At 44.7% G+C, this 20,125-nt stretch overlaps 1 protein-coding gene across 6 annotated transcripts; it reads right to left on the minus strand.

Moving 5' to 3' along the window:
* Positions 1 to 3,341: 3,341 nt before the first annotated feature.
* Positions 3,342 to 15,053, minus strand: LOC127008072 (intraflagellar transport protein 25 homolog). Of its 6 annotated transcripts, none has more exons than XM_050879627.1 (10): positions 14,953 to 15,053; positions 10,789 to 10,892; positions 9,741 to 9,949; positions 9,126 to 9,201; positions 8,663 to 8,830; positions 7,593 to 7,699; positions 7,102 to 7,170; positions 4,231 to 4,317; positions 3,866 to 3,996; positions 3,342 to 3,718 (listed from the first exon to the last, which is right to left on the minus strand). In XM_050879627.1, the coding sequence occupies exons 5-10, from the start codon at positions 8,731 to 8,733 to the stop codon at positions 3,611 to 3,613; spliced, it is 573 nt and encodes a 190-aa protein (XP_050735584.1). In that variant the 5' UTR covers positions 8,734 to 8,830; positions 9,126 to 9,201; positions 9,741 to 9,949; positions 10,789 to 10,892; positions 14,953 to 15,053; the 3' UTR covers positions 3,342 to 3,610. The 6 variants fall into 6 exon arrangements, with proteins under 6 accessions (XP_050735584.1, XP_050735579.1, XP_050735582.1 ...); XM_050879622.1 differs by having other exon boundaries at positions 8,663 to 8,839; XM_050879625.1 differs by having other exon boundaries at positions 8,663 to 8,839; positions 9,741 to 9,952.
* Between the last annotated feature and the right edge of the window lie 5,072 nt (positions 15,054 to 20,125).

Genomic DNA, 20,125 nt, shown 5'->3' on the forward strand with positions numbered 1-20,125 from the left:
CATAATATTAATTTCCATACTCCAGCCACAACAGAGACTACCTCTTGTGAATACTTTTCATCAAAATGCCTGATGATAGCATCCACAGGGTAATAATAATCTTCAGAAGGTGAGAGTTACTGTGTGACCAAGGGAGGAAGGGGAAAAGTCTTACTCAAACTGTTTGGCAGAAACACTATCGACCGATTAAAATGGGAGGCCTTGTCGTGGTGCATCCCAACTCTCTCAACATTCCTGTCTTTTAAAATGTTTGTACATAATCACTACACCTTTCTTTAAATAATATTTCTTTCAATGCGTCCACATCAGGTGAGAGTGATGCCTATGACAGGTGCAGGCCAAAACTTATAGAACCCTTGCATTCAGAAGGGGAGGCCCCCATAGTCCTCTTTTTTGGGGGTAGGGACTAGGGTGGTGCACATGTGGTGCTTCCTACAGGACCAGGTAAAGGTAAAGATGGGGGTCTATGCTATAGCTGCACTTGGCCTCATTTTTTATTTCCATTGCAGCTTGTGGTGGGTGAGAACCCATTACCTCGCGACACCGGGCCAGTATAACATCAGAGTTATCACAGCTAAACTTTCCTGGGTTTCCCCAGGTAGGCCACCCATTTATCAACCAGCCCAAAAGGGAGGTTATGAACATGTGTAGTGACACACTTTATGCAGAAAAGCCCCAAAGGCTCAGCTTGGCTAGTGGGATACTTCTTTTGCTGAATGGTAGAGGAGTGGCTTCCCATCTGGCTGGTCGTGGGTTCAATCCCCAGCATTAGAAATAATTGTTCCAACTTTCTGAATCAGGATCGATTTCATGCGTGTTTCGTGACATACAGAGGTTATGTGGATGTTGGGAAAATAAAATTTCAGGGCGTTACACAGCTAGGTTGGCTGCATGCCAACTGTCCACGCCAGGATTCAAACCCAGACCTGCAGATTCACAGCCCTGCACACTAACAACTGCACCATAGAGGTGACAGAACCAGCTGCAGGGTTAAAACCTTTGGAATGCTCTGTGTGTGGGCTCCTGGAACATCCTGAGCCTCTCAGATCACTGACTGCCTTACGTATTGAATGGGCTTGGAAGGCTGAAGGTGAATACAGCCTGACTTTTTAAGATGAGGAGGTCTGGCATTGGGGAGATCAGTATTGGAAAGTCCTCCTACTACTGGTCTGCCATGAGCAGTACCCATCTTAAGAGGGTAGCTATAGACATCGACAGCCAATTGTTGGTGAGTTTACTCTGGTTGATGAATGTATAATACAAGTGAGGCTGAAGCACACCCAGGGCTTTGTCTCTTACAGAAGTGTACTATGTTTCTTCTGAAGCCCTATATTAGACCAATGCCCCCTGCAAAATGATCATTGTTTTGGATGACTTAAGTGCTGCCACTGGCACAGGGAGCTGGTCCAAGCTGTGTGATTGTCCCCATGGCTCTGGTATCAGGAAGATCAAAAGCTCCCTCATGAATTTTTTAAGGTCCTGGAGGTTGAGAATTGCAGGTTCTTGGTATCAGAGACCTGTACTATTGTTTAGTATTTATAGCAGTGCTGGAGGGGTAGTTCATGGGATTGACCACATCCTCGAAAGGACTTGTTGGGGGATCTTTCAGAACTGCAAGCAAAGTCTTTCACAGTGCAGAGTTCTTTGCAACTCACCATAGACTTGGCTTGTGCCCATGAGTAAAAAGGACCAATTGAACGGACTAGTCTCTAATCAGTTCATTGTGCTTAGCCCTCTTGAGGGCCCTGTAGAATTGTGAGATGCCTTCAAACATGAAACCCTTCAAGATGAGAAGGAGTGCATTGGAGAATATGAAAGGTCAAGGGATGGTTATGCCGTGGGAGTCATTGGAGAATATTAAGAGTTATAAGCCAGGCTTGTTGGGAATTTAGACCAATATAGGGCTCTGTCACATAGGACTAATGCTCACCTAAGGAGAAGGAAAGAGGGTTATGTCAGAGTCTCGTAGAGGATGACTTCAATGCAAATGACCTCTAACTTCCCTGCAAACTTACATAAAATAATCTAGATGGGGAGGAGCTAGTCGTGTAGTTCCATGAACCGCCTGATGGGTGAGCGAGCCTCCCATAACTCACTTTGCAAGTGGGGTACCTCTTTGCTGGCTGACTGGTTAAGGAGTGGCTTTCCCATCTCACTGGTCGCAGGCTTGATCTCTGGCGCGATCTCTGGCGCCAATAAAATCCTTTCCTGGCTGGGACTAATTTCTCACGTGTTTCGTGACACGCAGAAGTCATGTGGAGATATAGTTAGTGGATTTCAGGCAATACAGTATTACACTGTTCAGTGTGTCTGTTAAGGGTAATTGGCCATCCATTACTCCTGCAGATTTGCAGCCAGCTGCTGATGCTGAAACCTCTTACTTGAGCAAGTTGATGGATCCTGCCATGAGGTATACTTAGGATCCCTGGGAAGTGGGCCTGCAAGGAGACATGCTTGGAGACTTCCCCAGGGTTTGTGTTGTAGGGTGGGTAAGGTGATGCTCTCCCCAGCTTATGCCCGTATTGATTGATGCTATTATAGTTTACAGTTCTCACCTTTACTACATTACCCTCTCAAGAGTATTTTTTCTTACCCCCCCTCCCCAGTTTACTCCACCTTACCATAGTGGAATATGACCTTTGATATCTGGCACACTACCATTTACTTCTCATTAACTTTTTCAAATATACAGTCTTATGTATAAGACTGATGGGTGTATCTGTGTCCAAGTGAGGCATGGCAGCTGAAATGCTCTTTTGCAGTCTCACTGTCAGGATGAAGTTTAAGCCTCAACATTGCAAAGAGAGGGAGGAAAGTTTGGATACTCAACCCTGCTGATCCTCCATGGCTTTTTCATTGGAAGGGGGAAATGCATCCAGAGGCATCCAAATTCATGTCATAACATATTCACAACAGGGTATGTGAGCGGCTTAACTGATGGGTTGAAACGCCATACATCAACAGACAACTGTGCACAGCAGCATCTGTAATATATTTAGAATGTAATGAATTATGGTCAGATTATAAATTCCCCACATATACTTCCCCTTATGCATCCCCATGAACTCAAATTTCCTCAGATTAGTCCTTACAAACTCCTGTTAATAATTCTTTCCTCTCTTCAATGTTTTGCTCCTTTTATACACTTCAATTCACACCCACACTTTCCTCATTGCTACCTTGATAAAGATGATTGGTTGCTCTTGCACAACTAATGATGATGTATCCCCTCAACTTTCAGTTGTGTTGACTCAGCTAACTGAACTTGTCACTATAGGGCTGGATGAGCATGTTAGATAAGCAGCTTAGCACTAACTGAGGTAAGAATGAAGGGACAGATAGTATTTACGAATAGTTGAATAAGAGTAGACCAATCATTTTAAATCACTATGTATATAGTTTAACCTTTTGCTCTGACATAATTTCAAAGAAGTTACATATGGGATCCAAAGCCCATGACAGTCATTTAGGTTCACAAAGTAACTCGTGATTAGTTGCTAGATGGAGTGGGGAAGAAAAGTGGTGAGAGATCTGTCCACCAAGATAGCATGAACCGCATATAAGGCTTCACTACAGCTGCCCCTTGGGCCTGGACTTGTGTAGTGTGTGCTCAGAACTCGTCCACGTCGGTGGGGGTGAGGTCAGGAGCTACCGTGAGATCCATTCCCCCGTCCATCTCCGGCCCTGACCTCCGCACGGGAATGACCTTAGGCCTGACCTAAAACAGAGAGAGAGATTGAGTGATATTACCATTATATACACAAAAAAAGGAAAGGAAGGACTGAATAAAAGTGATTTTGAACATATATATTACTGTTATTGTACTACTACTACTACTACTATGATGTTATACTACTGCCTTTACCCGAGTTGGTGATTGTTGTTGCATCTTTGGGCTGCTCACAATAGCAGTGATCTTGGCTGACCCCTGCTCTGGCTGACCACCGCTTGACCCCACCACCGTCACCTTGTGCAGTGAACAGAAGTGGCCATGACCTGCAAGAGTGCATAAAATGGTATACAAGGTCAGCATGGGAAGAGAGTTCAAGGTTGGAGATTTGTAAAGATAAAAATGGTAACCGAGTTGAGAAATAAAATTAATAAATGAATGAATGCATATAAGCAAATAAATAACTAGAATTGAAAAAAATATGCTTGGTTATGCTTTCTTCCCTAACTTAAACATAAATAGAACACTGTTACAACAAAGGAACGAATTTACACACACACCTTCAGTGATGGTCAGCCTGAGGTGGGCCGCCGTCACCTGTTCGGACAACACGGAATTTTGCAGTTTGCCATCGACCTGCGGCAGTTCTGGGAATAGAACAGAATGACGGTAAGTAATTGCAGGACTCAGGTGATTACTTAACATTGCTCATACACACATCCGCACATGCCGTGTCTGCCATGTTCCAGAATTACGGTATGTAACTAGGAGCCAGCAGGGGTGGAACTTTAACAGATTTGAGTAACGGACAATCTTCATTTAGAGCAGTGGTTCCCAAAGTTGGCGGTGGGAAGGTCTAGGGGGGAAGGGGGCAGCAGGGTGGCATTAGGAGTAATTACTAACTTTGTACAAAATCAATGACAATCTTTGTTATGAACCCTGACACTAAATGTTTAATCTCTTTTTCAATTTGCAGCAAAATGAATACCAAGAAAGAAGTGTGTTTGCATGTGTGCAGGCGGGCGGGTTGGAGGGGGGTGATAGAACCTGGGAGCCAAGGGGGCGCCAGCCTTGAAAAGTTTGGGAACCACTGATCTAGAGGAATGTTTAGACAATATTACATTTAAAATGGTGTTTGCATAGCTTGGCATTATATTAGTGTGTGTGTGTTTGTGTATTTACCTAGTTGTAATTTTACAGGGCCTGGGCTTACGCTCATGTGGTCCCGTCTCCGTACCTATAATTATCCAACTTTTCCTTGAAGCTTTGCACACTCTTCACCGATACTATTTCTTCACTTGGTCTGCTCCAAACCTCTATATTTCTTTGTGGGAAACTATATTTCTTTATGTCTCTTGAGCATCTTCCCTTCCTCAACTTTTTACTATGTCCGCTAGTATTCCTGCTGGAAGGTTCTTCTCTTAGTAGCAATTTCTCGTTATCCACTTCTTCCATTTTACTCAATAGCCTATATATTTGTATTAGGTCTCCTCTTTCTCTTCTTGGTTCTAGTGTTGGTAAGTCCATTTCCTTTAGTCTCTCTTGATATGTCAGTCCCTCCAGTTCTGGAACCATTTTTGTTGCCATCCTCTGTATTCTTTCTAGTTTTTTTATGTGTTTCTTCATAGACCACACTGTTTCTGCGTATTCTAGTTCAGGTCTGATCATAGTAGTAATTAATTTTTTCATCAGAGACACCGGTCTGTAATTTAGGGGTTCTTCCTTTTTTCCACTTTTGTATATAGGTACCACTTCTGCCCTCTTTCACTCCCTAGGCACTGTACCAGTTTTTATTGAGCACCTAATGATATCATATATCAGGCCAACCAACTCTTCTGCTCTCTTTAAGTATAAAACCTGAAACTCCATCCGGTCCCACGGCCTTCCCTTCTTCCAATTCCCCCAATAGTTTTTTTTTATCTCCTCTTTATCTATTTTGACCTCTTCCATATATATATCTAAGTTGTTTTCTTGTGGTTCATTAAATAATGATTCTTTGGTAAACACTTCCTGGAATTTTTGTTAAATAATTCTGCCATGCCTTTGGGATCCTCGATCTCTACATTCTCTTCAGTCAGTCTTTCAATTGTTTCTCTTGATTTAGTTTTTCCATTTATAAATCTATAAAATAGTTTAGGTTGTTCTTTACACTTTTCCACAATATCCTTTTCGTATCGTTTCTCTTCTTCCTTTCTCACTTTCACGTACTCATTTCTCGCTGCCTTAAAGTCTTCTTTGTTTCTTTTCAATCTTGACCACGTTTTGTCTTTTATTTTGCCTTTGCACATGTTGCATTAAACCAGTCCTGTTTAGCCCTCTCCCTTGGTCTGTATTTTGGTACAAACTTCATGCCTTCATGAAAATATCATACTTTCCTTGAACTTCGCTTGTACTCATTAACTCTTTCCAATCCATTTCACCAAAAAACTTCTTGAGGTTTTCCACCTCTGCTTTCCTATAGTTTAATCTATCGCTTCTATAAGTCTCGTCTTGTTCCCTTCCTCCCTCCTCCATTTCCAACTCTATGAGCTCATGATCACTTTTTCCCAGGGGGCAATCATACCTCAATTCATCCTTCACATGAATTTCTCTTGTCAGCACCAAATCCAGTCTTGCCAGTTCGTCGTCTCTTCTATATCTAGTGCTTTCCTTCATCCTTTGTATCATTAAATTTAAGAATCTATTTCCCCATCACTATCACTACCATTGCTCTCAAACCTCTCCCAGTCAACCTCTTTGCAATTGAAATCGCCAACTAGTATTATTCCTTTATTTGCCTTAAGTAATCTCCTCAAACTCTGTATGGTGTCATCAATCATGTTTTCATATTCTTCTTTACTCCATGATGTAGTTTTTGGTGGTACATATGTTACTGCAATCGTCATCCTTTCTCTATTCTTGTGTGTGTGAACACACGCTGGACCCATCCCCAGCAAGTACCCTCCCAATTAGAGCAAGGCTCATTATAGTCGATCTCTGGGTACTGCTGGAACCTTATCACACCACACACCCCATCCCTCCTTGCTCAAGGGGGGACACCCGGAACAGTAACTGCTCCTAGTCAGCAGAAAAATCCCGGCTTCGGCGGGGCTCGAACCTCCACCTGCAGGTAATGAAGCCTGGCAGCGCAGAGCTTTCAACCACTACTGTGTACGTGTGTGTGTGTGTGAATAAATATAATTTATGAATTGTCATCATTCGACAAGAAACACTGCATTAATATTATGTTGCTTCTGTTGAGTTGTCATACTGGTTTAACAGCTTGAATGTCAACACACAGGGGAATACATTGGTTGAGAGATGGAGAGAGATAAACAGTGGAGAAGGTATTTAGTATTTACACCAAAAATGTCTAAATAATAAAAAAAAAAAAAAAGAGGCAGTGAAGCCATCAGACTACACCTGAATCAATGAAATGTTCGTCCACTCACCCTTTTCCACAACATCTTCGAAGTCGGTGGGAAGACTTTTGACGCTGCGAGCAACGACCACGCGGCGAACTGGTGAGATGGAGGGAGAAGGGGAAGGACGATGAAGGGTGAGGAGGATATGAAAGAGTAGTTGGAGGAGAGGGAATAATGGTGGGAAGTAAAGAAGGGAATGGATGAGTAGGAGGATTGTGAAGGAGGGGAATTTGATATCGAAGGAAGGAAGAGGATGGATGGATGAAGGAAAGGGTGAAACAAATACATTATTAGAAATATTGCTTGGAAACGGTCCCGCCACATTTTATAAGGAGGAAGAGAATATCATACCGAGAGAAAGACAATGGAGATACAGATGGAGAAAAAAGGATAGACTGAAAATGAAGAAAAAAAGACAATATATGTGAATTAAAAGGTCATTTTGCACATATCCAATAGACTTTAGATTATTAGTGATGCAAAAGAGAGAGATAATGGAGACGAGCATACACACTCACCATTGTACGCCAAGATAGACAAGGACTCCACGGAGGTGACGCCCGGCAAGGTCACTACTACAACCTGAGGATACAGTCCGGTCGAGGCCCAGAACGTGTCCGGACGCCTGTGGAGGAAGGATCATCATCAACAGCAGAACAAACACCTTTACCTACGCTTCCCACCTCCCCTTTGTCTGGTGTTAGTGCACCTCATCCTGTGTGTAGTAAAGATTCTAATTTCATCTCTCCACCTGGTTCTTTGGTCAATTTGGTCGTCCTTGTGTTATTAATTCTACGCAAATGGCCCGCCAAGTCCATTAAATGTTCTGAATCTTCATTAGAATATCTTCAACCTAACCGTTGATGGCCGCTTCCTGTCTTGCTTCCTGTCTCCCCATGCTCTACCAAATACTTCCCTCTCTGTTTCTCTTGGTGCGCTTCTTAGTTTCTTCTATGGTTCTTTGGTGAGGCGGCAATTAAGTTTTCCATCTGTGCATTAGGACTGGCAGGGTACACAGACTATACACACACATACATATAAACGAGGGTTACAGGGGGCATTATGATGGCACTATGGGACATTTAAGACACATACCGATGATTATAGGACCTTTGGACACTATCAAGGGGCTATTACACTGGGCAAATTTTCCGTGGATCTTCAGTCAAACCACGATTTCCGCTGGCGTGGTTCTCATATTTCTGTGGTTTTCTGACGTGTCCACGATCTTCCAAAGCAACGATAGATTTTAGCAAAGGACGACGGTATTGCTCACCATCATCATCAGCAGCAATAACAAGAAACTAATAAGAACCACGCCAGCGGAAATCGTGGTTTGACTGAAGATCCACGGAAAATTTGCCTGGTGTAGTAGTCCCTTTACAAGACTATTGACAAGCGATGGTCCGTCTGTCTGTTTGTCGGTCTGTTCTTCTGTCTTCCTTTTGTCTGTCTGTAGCTCTTGTCTGTCTATTCAATTGTCTGTCCATCTATTCATCTGTCTGTATATTCGTCAGTGTCTTTCCGTTTGCCTGTCCTCCTCTTGTCTCTCCCTCACACTGTTTCCCTCATATACTCTCACACTCACCCGTCGAGGATGGCCGCGGGGGGGAAGGAAGGGTCGTGGCTGGAGGCGTAAACCACCTTCGCCTCCACCATGTCTGTGTCCTCCTCGTCGTCCTCGTCGTCCTCGTCTTCGTCCTCGTCCTCGTCCTCGAAATCGTCCTCGTCCTCGATTTCCTGTGTTGAGGCGCACCTGCAGTACCTGACACAGAGAGAGAGAGAGAGAGAGAGAGAGAGAGAGAGAGAGAGAGAGAGAGAGAGAGAGAGAGAGAGAGAGATGGGATACATATACCTTATAATGATATAAGAATAATAATGTAATACCAACGATAGAGAAGCAAAAAGAAGAGATCAGTTCTAGAACGAAGCAACAATAATACTGATGAATGTAATATCGAGGAATGATGAATAAAAGGAGATTTGTTTCAGAGCAAAGCAAAAACAACTAAACTAAAAAAATAACAACAGCAGCAATACAAAGCCCCCACCTGGAGTGCCTGGAGATGTAGGTGTCGCGGGAGAGCTCTGTGTTGTCGCCCCCGGTGCTGCTGCTGCGCGAGGTGCCTGTGGCGGGAACACGGCGTAAGGGAGGGAGGTGAGACGCCCAGAGGTTATGGGGTCCTTACATATTATTACAGAACTCTCCGGGCACACACACACACACACACTTATTTATACAGTCGCCTCCAAAGGTACTACAACGCGAGGATGCGAAAGGGAATAAAGAGACTACATGCCAGTCCGCCCACACGTGGCAGCTTGAGTCGAGAACAGATGCACCAGCGAGGGAAGGCAGATAAAAAATCTAAGGGTAGTAGCATCAGTGAGGATTAAACACCCAACGAATAACGTATAACACCCAAAGGAAGGATGGGGAACATAGGGAATAACCGCGGCAAGAAAATGAGGCAAGGACATTTTTTTAACGGTAAAGGAAGCAGACAAGCAACAAAAAACAAAAACACGCTAACTCGCCGCTCCTGCAAAAAGAAGACACTTCGAGTGGCCAATATAACGCTAATAGGAGAAACTTACTAAAGGAAAGTAATCTGAATATATAAATAACTTAATCTGGATATGCAAGAACATCGCCACACACAAACCTGAGAAACTTTCGCGTGTGGCAAGCGTTGAGTAATCCCTGCTCTCGTCGTCGTCGTCGTCGTCCTCGGGTATGTCCTCTGTTCCCTCCTCTTCCTCCTCCTCCTCCTTTGGGATGTTGAGGGGTCGGAGGCGGCTGGAGGGACGGGTGACGAGGCTGAGGCGGCTGGAGGAGCGGTGGGCCAAGCCGAGAGGGGTGCGTGGGCGGCCTCTGCTGGGGAGATGCAAAGCTGTGTCATGCAAACCTTCCTTATGATTCAGTTTTATCATAAGCATTACCTTCACGATTCATAGGAAAGACTATTGACAGAAATAAGAGCTCTGTGCCTAACTATATCTAATATTTAGTTACTTTTTTGCATGAGGGAAGTGATGACAGTGAGTGCGTGACCTTTTGCGACCCAGTCAGTGCTTTGACGAAATCGATGGAGGGATGAAATATAGAGGAACGGAATGTGTATATAGCAGAGGAGGAAGAGAAGCTGGAGAAGAGAAAGCCAGGCTGGAGGAGGGGGTAAGAAAGGAAGGGATAAGAGGACGAGGATGATTATATACATGAGGAGGAAGAGAATGGGGAGAAGCTGTGAGAGAGAATTTATGGCGGAGCGGGGGATGGGGATGGAGGATAAAAGACACGAAGGAAGACAAACTACCAGGAGGAGATCATTTACTCTTCTTTTTCGGAGTAGGACGGAGTACACTAAACTCAGACAGAGAGGTAGAATACATTAAGTAAGGCCTTTATCCTGCAGTGGACTAACAATGGCTAATAATAAGGATGATGTGGCTATTTATTAGAAGCATAGGCAGCCTATATCCGCACACGTGAAGGGTAGTCAGCGGTGAAAGAGCTGACGTAATAATCTTTTCACCTGGTGGAGATTTGAGGTCTTGCATGTGGTTGAATAAGAGAAAGTGTTTAGATATGGACAGGTGATGAACTAATTTATAGGAGCAGCGAGTAGCGGGCTTTTTTTATTATTGTTTCCTTTTTTTGTGCCCATGAGCTGTCTCCTTTATTGTAAAAAAAAAAAAAAAAAAAAAGCTTACCTGGAGGAGACGATGGGGGTGCCCGGGCGGGAGGCGAGCGGTCCGGAGAGTGGCCGATCCAGGGGTCAGGTGGCGGGGGGCGGGGCGCGGCACTCAGCGGGGATCTGGAAGGAGAAGCAGGAGGGTTAGGTCGGTATTCTCAGACGCTTCCGCCTTTCACATCAACAATTTCCAAATGCCAAAAAGGAGATCAATCGCGTTCTAATGGGTGATGTTACAGGTTCGTGATACAGGGGAAAGGAAAGGTCAAACTACCGCCAGGGTTATAAATGTACCTCTGTAAATACCCACAACTCCTATGAAAGCCTTGTCGAATATCTGTGCTTGGGCGTTGAAATGTTTAAGAATATGGCTCTCAGACTTGATGGTGGGGGTTACGGTAGCGGCATTACCTTTACTATTATGTGACTACTATTTCCTCTTAGCAGCTTTTACCTACGTTGTTATAGTGTTACTGTTCTTTATGTTGTGATTCGGGGCTTTTGAGACTAAATGCCTTCCCTGATATCACTTGAGGGCGCTTGGGTTCGAACCGTCTCTCTCCGGCTCCTCACTTCCATGGCTCGAAGCTCTAACCCACTATATAGAACCGACTAAACCATCGCGCTCCACTACCACTGCAACTATAACTATGCTTTTATTTTTCATTGTTTAAATTCATTTTTATTATTAGTGATATATATGAGTTAGCAAGGCTTAATAAGATATATGAATGGATCAATACGTGGTAGATTAAACTTTTGAAAGGCAAGCTAAAAAAGATACTGGCAGCAGCAAATTAAAAGAAATGATCAACGAGCACATCAGCGAAGCACATTAATCGTGAAGTGAATAGAGTCTGCAATCACTTTCGGTTAGTATCACTGAGAGTCGGTGCGGATACATAATGTATACCTGATGAAGACCTAGGTCTTCATCAGGTATACATTATGTATCCGCACCGAGTAAGTATTCATCTGCCGTGGTAGCTGCCACGGCAGATGAATACTTACTCGATTTTTCAAACCAGTATTGAATTATTTTATGGAAGTTGGAACCCATTATTCAAGAAGCAAAATATTAGAGTGACACAAAAGAGTCCCACGCCGGGCTTCTATTCTGCCTTGACAAATAAATAGATTCAAGGATATATATAATCAGGTAGTGTAAAAAAATATAGGACACTACGAGCTTGTTGCGACTCTGAAATATGAATCGATAACACACACACACACACACACACACACACACACACACACACATACACACACACACGCTTCCATGGTAGCTGCAGGCAAACTAGGGTCAGTGGCAGCTCACGTTTCCACCCTCCCCCCCACTGCTGCAAACACCCCCCCTACCCCCATCCCCCATCTCGTGACATTAGCTCTTCAGTCAGACCCCTGCATGGCACCGCACGGCACAGATAGAACACCCGCCACATATACACCGCCTTGCAAGCACACACACACACACACACACACACACACACACACACACACACACACACACGTCATGCACCACAGTCCGCAGTCACTAACCTACACCACTCCACGTCACATAGGTACCAGCCTACATCTTTTTTTTTTTAATAAGGATCGTAAGAAAAGTAAGAGTATGTAGAGGACAAGGTGGAGATATAAAATTGGATAGTATTTGGCAAAGCAGATTGGAGTACAGTAACATCTAGCAAACGGGTGGGAAACGTTTGGAAAGGCCTTTATCTTGCAGTGGACTAATAATGTCTGAAGATGATGATGATGATTAAACAACTTACGTACATATGGAGGTGAGAGAGGAGAGGTAAACAGTCTGCAAGAATTTCTGACATTCACGATGTAATGAGATGTGTGGTAGAGAGAAGTGGGTCAACAGAGTTTTTTTGGTAAAGATTCGTTCTAGTACCGTGCCTACCGTACCTACCTTATGAAGCATCACTAGCTCTTCATATATCTTCTCTACAAATGTTCAACAATCATGGAAACGCTTTCAAAATCCAATTCAAGGACTATTTATAGTTGAAAATAGGGGATAATATTCACGAAAGCGTAGCTTCATTTGGCGGCGGCCGCGGCGACGGTGCGCCCGCCGCAGCCGCAAAATAGCTCGCAGAGGGTTTAGAGTGGGGGAGCATATTTAAACTACTCTAACGGAACTTTACGACCTGCTAACGGGGGGCTTCGCCCCCCTCGACTCCCCCTTATAACCAGGGGGGGGGGCTGGACCCCCCCCACATGTATATGTGACTTATTTCTGAGAAGAGGTATTTCTCGCAACACCGGGTGCACCGTCACCGCGGCCGCCGCCAACGGAGGCTACACTTTCGTGAAAATTATCCCCTATTTTCAACAATAAATAGTCCTTGAATTGGATTTTGAAAGCGTTTCCATGATTGTTGAACGTTTGTAGAAAAGATATATGTAGAGCTAGTGATGTTTCATAAGGTAGGTAATGAAATACTGGCATGGTGGCGTGAGGGACTCGTGTGTGGCGTCTCCCTGTGTTTTCCTAAGTGTGTATTGAACCGTCACGTGACACACACACACACACACACACACACACACACACACACACACACACACACACACACACACACACACACACACTCGTATCGATCTATAAGCCTGTGATGTTATAGCGATTACGTAAACACACACACACACACACACACACACACACACACACACACACACACACACACACACACACACACTAAGACACGCGTTTTGGATCGATGGCCTACATAAACTGACGGATGACGTTAGAAACAAGAAATATAAATGAAAAATAAATCAATTAATAAAATAACAAAAAGCAGAGGCTAATATAACATGCATGTAAGTAGTTTCGTAGCGCGTCGCTGTACTCTCTTCAGTAATTCAATGTCCTTTTAATTTGGGGACCAGAACCGCACTGTGTATTCCAGGTGCGGTCTTACCAACGAGTCTTACAAGAATCACCGCACTGCGTATTTCAGGTGCGGTCTTACCAACGAGTCTTACAAGAATCACCGCACTACGTATTTCAGGTGCGGTCTTACCAACGAGTCTTACAAGGATCACCGCACTGCGTATTCCGGGTGCGGTCTTACCAACGAGTCTTACAAGAATCACCGCACTGCGTATTCCAGGTGCGGTCTTACTAACGAGTCTTACAAGAATCATATTACTTCCGGCTTCTTAACTCAAAAAAGTTCTCTGCTATGAGCTCGATCATAGTATTAACTTTTTTTACAGGCAGACTTACAGTGGTTTGTATGTTTCAGGGTCACTGCTGATCGTGATCCCGATATCAGATTCCTCATGAACGACTTGCATGTTTACTATTTTTGGCCCAAACGAGCAAAACTTTACATTTTTCAAGATTGAGGGGCATTTGCTATTTTCAGACCACTGAGTTATTCGGTGAAGGTCATTTTGGATGATTCCGTAGTTGGCCGTCGTAAAGGCCACACTCTTCTTTATCATGTATCACATTTCGATAGGGAGGATTTTTGTCCGGAGGAGGAGGAAGAAAGAGGAGAAGGAGGAGGAGGAGGAGAAGGAGGAGGAGGAGGAGGAAGAAGAAAAATAGGAGGAGGAGGAAGAAGAAAAGGAGGAGGAGGAGGAAGGGGAGGAAGAAAAATAAAAGGAGGAGGGTGGAAGGAAGTTGAGTATATACATTTAATGAAAGTGTAGAATGAATATTTTAGAAGTGTGGTAAAAAAAAAAAGACCCACAATTAGCCTTCGGTTTAGAATTTATTAAGTAAATTAATATAAGCACACATATATTTATACATAGAAATGCAAAAATACAAAAAAAATTAATATGGGGGGGGGGGTGTGAACCTGCCAATCACAGAAGGGGGTAAAAAAAAAAAAAAAGTCTTGTTTAAACACTACAAGCGCGTGACAAAAAAAGGAACCAACATCAAAAGTACAAGAAATATGAAACTCCATGACGGGAAAGGCATTAAAAAGAGGTTACTCAGTCTTCCAAAGAGAGCCATTGAATAGTTTTATGTAATACCGACGGAAGTATTGTCAGCCGTATTCGTGATTATAACGATGCTTATGACTGAATTGCTTGTCAAGTAGGGACGGTGCGAGCAAACACACACACACACACACATACACACACACACACACACACACACACACACATACACACACACACAAACAAACACAAACACACAGTCATCTACCTGTGTTGCGTGCACGGTTTGTGCACCAGGGAAAAGGAGGAGCGCCTGAGACAGACATAGCACACCTGAGTCTTCATACACACTGGCGGGCAGGTGGTGGCGTGGCTGCGGCGGAAGCGGTGGCGGTGGTGATGGTGATAGGGGGGGTAGTGATGGAGGGGGAAGGGTGGGGGGTCAGAGAGAGTAGTGAGAGAGAAGGGAAGGGGGTGAATGGTTGGAGGATGTATGATGAATGAGGAAAAGACGAATAGTGGTTCTTTAGATGGTGAGTCATGGTGGTGGTGGAGGTAAGGATAGTGTTCCTGATGGATGGTGAAGTGGTGAGGTATGGTGATGATGATGATGGTGGTAGTGGCGGTGGTGAGGGGGGGATGATAGCGATGATACATGTGGTGGTGGAGGGTGAATGGTTTGTGATGGTGTTATGTTGTTGATGATGGTGGTAATGGTGGCAGCTTATGGTGATGGTCGTGATGGTGGTTGTGTGGTTGTGTCCCCTCTTCGTTCCCTCTTCCCGTCCGGTTCTAACTTCCCCTCGTCACCTTTACCCCCTTCCTCCTCCTGCTCCTCCTCCCCCACCCCTCACGCGTCCTCCTTCCACCAGCACGAGCACCACTACATTATTGAGTGTTACTCCCTCACCCACTCTACCTCCACCACCACCAGCATACCGTCACCAACGCTGTTAGAATAATTTGATCTTGATTTTTACTCTTGTCGCTTATGTTATTATCATCACAATTTCTAGAAGTATAGTAGTAGTAGTAGTAGTAGTAGTAGTAGTAGTACTAGTACTAGTAGTAGTAGTACTAGTACTAGTAGTAGTAGTAGTAGTAGTAGTAGTAGTAGTAGTTTTATTATTATATGACTTTTGCTACTAGTACTAAAAATCCTCCTCCTCCTCCTGCTACTACTGCAACTATTACTACTACTGCTACCATTACAGGAACAATTAACAGCTATTTATTACTATTACCTATTCATTCGGCGATCCGCGTTTATTTTTGTTTAACTAGTAACAAACATACACACACATGGAAACATATAGAAAATAAAGCAATTCTAAAGGATACTGAGAAATACTTTCCTGTTCTTCTAGACACGAAATGTGATGCATTCGTTAATTAACAATGGAAAAGCCTCGTAAAACTGTCGGAACGTGGTGATGAATGCCAAAAAGAACACTGAGAGAGAGAGAGAGAGAGAGAGAGAGAGAGAGAGAGAGAGAGAGAGAGAGAGAGAGAAATAACAACAAGACACAACATAATACAGGACACCTTGGGGACAGAGTAATGGAAAACTAGAGGTGGGGGAGGTGGCTTAGGTATTCAAGGATGGTCTGTACTCGTTCTTTCCTCATAGTTACTCAAAATCCATTCGACCTAACAACAAGACACAACATAACACAGTACCTACACCTTGGGGTCAGAGTAATGGAAAAAGAGAGGTGGTGGGAGTGGGGGTTTCGGTATTCAAGGATGGACTGTACTCGTTCTTTTCTCATCGTTACTCAAAATTATTCAACCTTACCACTGACAATAAGACCGATCGTAATAGAACATAACAGTAATGGAGAAATGGATGAGTGCAGAGTAATGAAAAAAAGAGGAGGTGGGAATGGTGCCTTTAGGTCTTTAAGGATGGGCTATATTCGCCTATACTCAAACTCAACCTAACCACCGACAAGACGGGACATAACATACACTTTTGAGGCATATGGAGGAATGGATGAGGGCAAACTACTGTAGAAAGAAGAGGAGGTAAGGCTGGGCTAGGTATTCAAGGGTGGGCTGTACTCGGCTATACTCAAACTCAGACTAACCACTGACAAAACGGGACATAACATACGCTTTTGAGGGAGGTGGAGAAATGAATGGCGGCAAACTAGTGTAGAAAGAAGAAGAGGTAAGGCTGCGCTAGGTATTCAAGGGTGGGTTGCACTCGTTGAATACCTTTAGTTATTCAAATCCCTTCAACCATACCACGGGGAATAAGAAGGAGCATTTAGACTTTGGAGGCGGGAGGAAAAAGAGGAGAGGGTGGACTGGGTATTCAGGGCCGGTCTGTCCTCGTTGATCTGTACTCAAAGCCTTATTAAACCTTACCTTAAACATTGCTATTGACAACAAGACTGATCATAACAGTACTTTTTTGAGGCAGAAGAACCTAATGGAAAACAGAGGCGAGGGTGGACTAAGTATTCTGGGCTGGTCTGTCTTACTCGTTGTCTACTATAAGTTACTCAAAACATTTAACCTTGCAATAAGAAGGAACATATAACAACCTTTCGAGGCGGGAGGAAAAGTAAAGGACGTAAGGATATTGGACTAGGGGATCAGGGTGTTCTGTACTACTCGTTGTCGCTTTATAGTTATACAAAATCACTCAACCTAACATCTTACAAAAGAAAATAACATAACAGTGTATTTTCGAGGCAGATAAAGAAACCGATACGAACAGACTGACAAAGAAAAGATAAAGTGAGGATGGTGGTGGCTTAGAAATTCGGGTTAAGATTCGTTTTAGGTCCGTGCCAGTATCTCATTACCTACCTTATGAAACATCACTATCTCTTCATATATCTTTTCTATAAACCTTCAACAGTCATGGAAACGCTTTGAAAATCCAATTCAAGGACTTTTTTTTTACTCTTGAAAATAAGGGATAATGTTTACGAAAGCGTGTCGCCTCCTCTGCTGGTCGCGGCGACGCTGCAGCGGGTGTTGCGAGAAATACCTCCTCGCTGAAATAGGTCACATATACATGAGGGGGGGGTCCAGGGGGCGGCGTAGCCCCCCCTGGTTAGAAGGGGTGGTCAAGGGGGGCGCAGCCCCCCCGTTAGTAGGTCGTAAAGTTCGGTTGGAGTAGTTTAAATATGCTCCCCGACCCTAAGCCCTCTGCGAGCTATTTTGCGGCTGCGGCGGCTGCAGCGTCGCCGCGGCCATCAGAGGAGGCGACACGCTTTCGTAAACATTATCCCCTATTTTCATGAGTAAAAAAAAAGTCCTTGAATTGGATTTTCAAAGCGTTTCCATGACTGTTGAAGGTTTGTAGAAAAGATATATGAAGAGATAGTGATGTTTCATAAAGTAGATTATTAGATACTGGCACGGACCTAATACGAATCTTTACCGAAATTCGTTTTCGCTTTATAGTTACTAAAATGCACTCAACCTTACTGGTGAATAGGGGACGGGTTGGTAATAGGACTGGTGGATAGGGGAAAGATTGGTAATGGGATTGGTGGAGAGGGGAAGGGTTGGTGATGGGACTGGAGGATAGGGGACGGGTTGGTAATGGGACTGGTGGATAGGGGAAGGATTGGTAATGGGATTGGTGGAGTGGGGAAGGGTTGGTAATGGGACTCGGGAGGATAGAGGACGGGTTGGTAATGGGACTGGTGGATAGGGGAAGGATTGGTAATGGGACTGGTAGAGAGGGAAAGGGTTGGTAATGGGACTGGTGGTGAGAGGAAGGGTTGGTAATGGGACTCGTGGAGATGGAAAGGGTTGGTAATGGGACTGGAGGATAGGGGACGGTTTGGTAATGGGACTGGTGGATAGGGGAATGATTGGTAATGGGACTGGTGGATAGAGGAAGGATTAGTAATGGGACTGGTGGAGAGGGGAAGGGTTGGTAATGGGACTGGTGGAGAGGGGAAGGATTGGTAATGGGACTGGTGGATAGGGGAAGGGTTGATAATGGGATTGGTGGATAGGGGAAGGATTGGTAATGGGACTGGTGGAGAGGGGAAGGGTTGGTAATGGGACTGGTTGATAGGGAAAGGATTGGTAATGGGACTGATGGATGGGGGAAGGGTTGGTAAAGGGACTGGTGGATAGGGGAAGGATTGGTAATGTGAGTGGTGGAGAGAGGCAGGGTTGGTAAAGGGACTGGTGGATAGGGGAAGGATTGGTAATAGGACTAGTGGATACGGGAAGGGTTGGTAATGGGACTGGTGGATAGGGGAAGGATTGGTAATGGGACTCGTGGATAGGAGAAGGATTGGTAATGGGACTGGCGGATAGGGGAAGGGTTGGTAATGGGACTGGTGGATAAGGGAAGAGTTGGTAATGGGACTGGTGGAGAGGAGAAGGGTTGGTAATGGGACTGGTGGAGAGGGGAAGGGTTGGTAATGGGACTGGTGGAGAGGGGAACGGTTGGTAATGGGACTGGTGGAGAGGGGAAGGGTTGGTAATGGGACTGGTGGATAGGGGAATGGTTGATAATGGGACTGGTGGATAGGGAAAAAGTTGGTAATGGGACTGGTGGATAGAGGAAGGGCTGGTAATGGGACTGGTGGATAGGGAACCGATTCGTAATGTGTCTGTTGGATAGGGGAAGGGTTGGTAATGGTACTGGTGGATAAGGGAAGGACTGGTAATGAGACTCGTGGATAGGGGAAGGGTTGGTAAAGGGACTGGTGGATAGGGGAAGGATTGGTAATGAGAGTGGTGGAGAGAGGCAGGGTTGGTAAAGGGACTGGTGGATAGGGGAAGGATTGGTAATAGGACTAGTGGATACGGGAAGGGTTGGTAATGGGACTGGTGGATAGGGGAAAGATTGGTAATGGGACTCGTGGATAGGGGAAGGATTGGTAATGGGACTGGTGGATAGAAGAAGGGTTGGTAATGGGACTGTTGAATAGGGGAAGGGTTGGTATTGGGACTCGTGGATAGGGGAAAGGTTGGTAATGGGACTGGTGGATAGGGGAAGGACTGGTAATGGGACTGATGGATAGGGGAAGGGTTGGTTATGGGACTGGTGGATAGGGGAAGGATTGGTAATGAGACTGGTGAATAGGGGACGGGTTGGTAATGGGACTGGTAGATAGGGGAAGGATTGGTAATGGGACTGGTGAAGAGGGGAAGGTTTGGTAATGGGACTGGTGGAAAGGGGAAGAATTGGAAATGGGACTGGTGGATAGGGGAAGGGTTGGTACTGTGAGTGGTGGATAGGTGAAAAGTTGGTAATGGGACTGGTGGAGAGGTGAAGGGTTGGTAATGGGACTGGTGGATAGGGGAAGGGTTTGTATTGGGACTGGTGGATAGGGGAAGGGTTGGTAATGGGACTGGTGGATAGGGGAAGGATTGATAATGGGACACGTGGATAGAGGAAGGATTGGTAATGTTACTTGCGGACAGGGGAAGGGTTGGTAATGGGACTGGTGGAT

The sequence above is a fragment of the Eriocheir sinensis genome, chromosome 37 (genome assembly GCF_024679095.1).
Source record: "Eriocheir sinensis breed Jianghai 21 chromosome 37, ASM2467909v1, whole genome shotgun sequence".
Classification (NCBI taxonomy): Eukaryota; Metazoa; Arthropoda; class Malacostraca; order Decapoda; family Varunidae; genus Eriocheir; species Eriocheir sinensis.

What these genes read in the sequence shown, in the direction of transcription:
- LOC127008072 (XM_050879627.1), bottom strand. Translation starts at nt 8,733, where the DNA reads ATGGTGGAGGCGAAGGTGGTTTACGCCTCCAGCCACGACCCTTCCTTC. An exon ending in CGAAGATGTTGTGGAAAAGG is followed by an intron (nt 4,318 to 7,101) that starts GTGAGTGGACGA and finishes TTCTATTCCCAG; the next exon opens with AACTGCCGCAGGTCGATGGC. An exon ending in AACAACAATCACCAACTCGG is followed by an intron (nt 3,719 to 3,865) that starts GTAAAGGCAGTA and finishes TCTCTGTTTTAG; the next exon opens with GTCAGGCCTAAGGTCATTCC.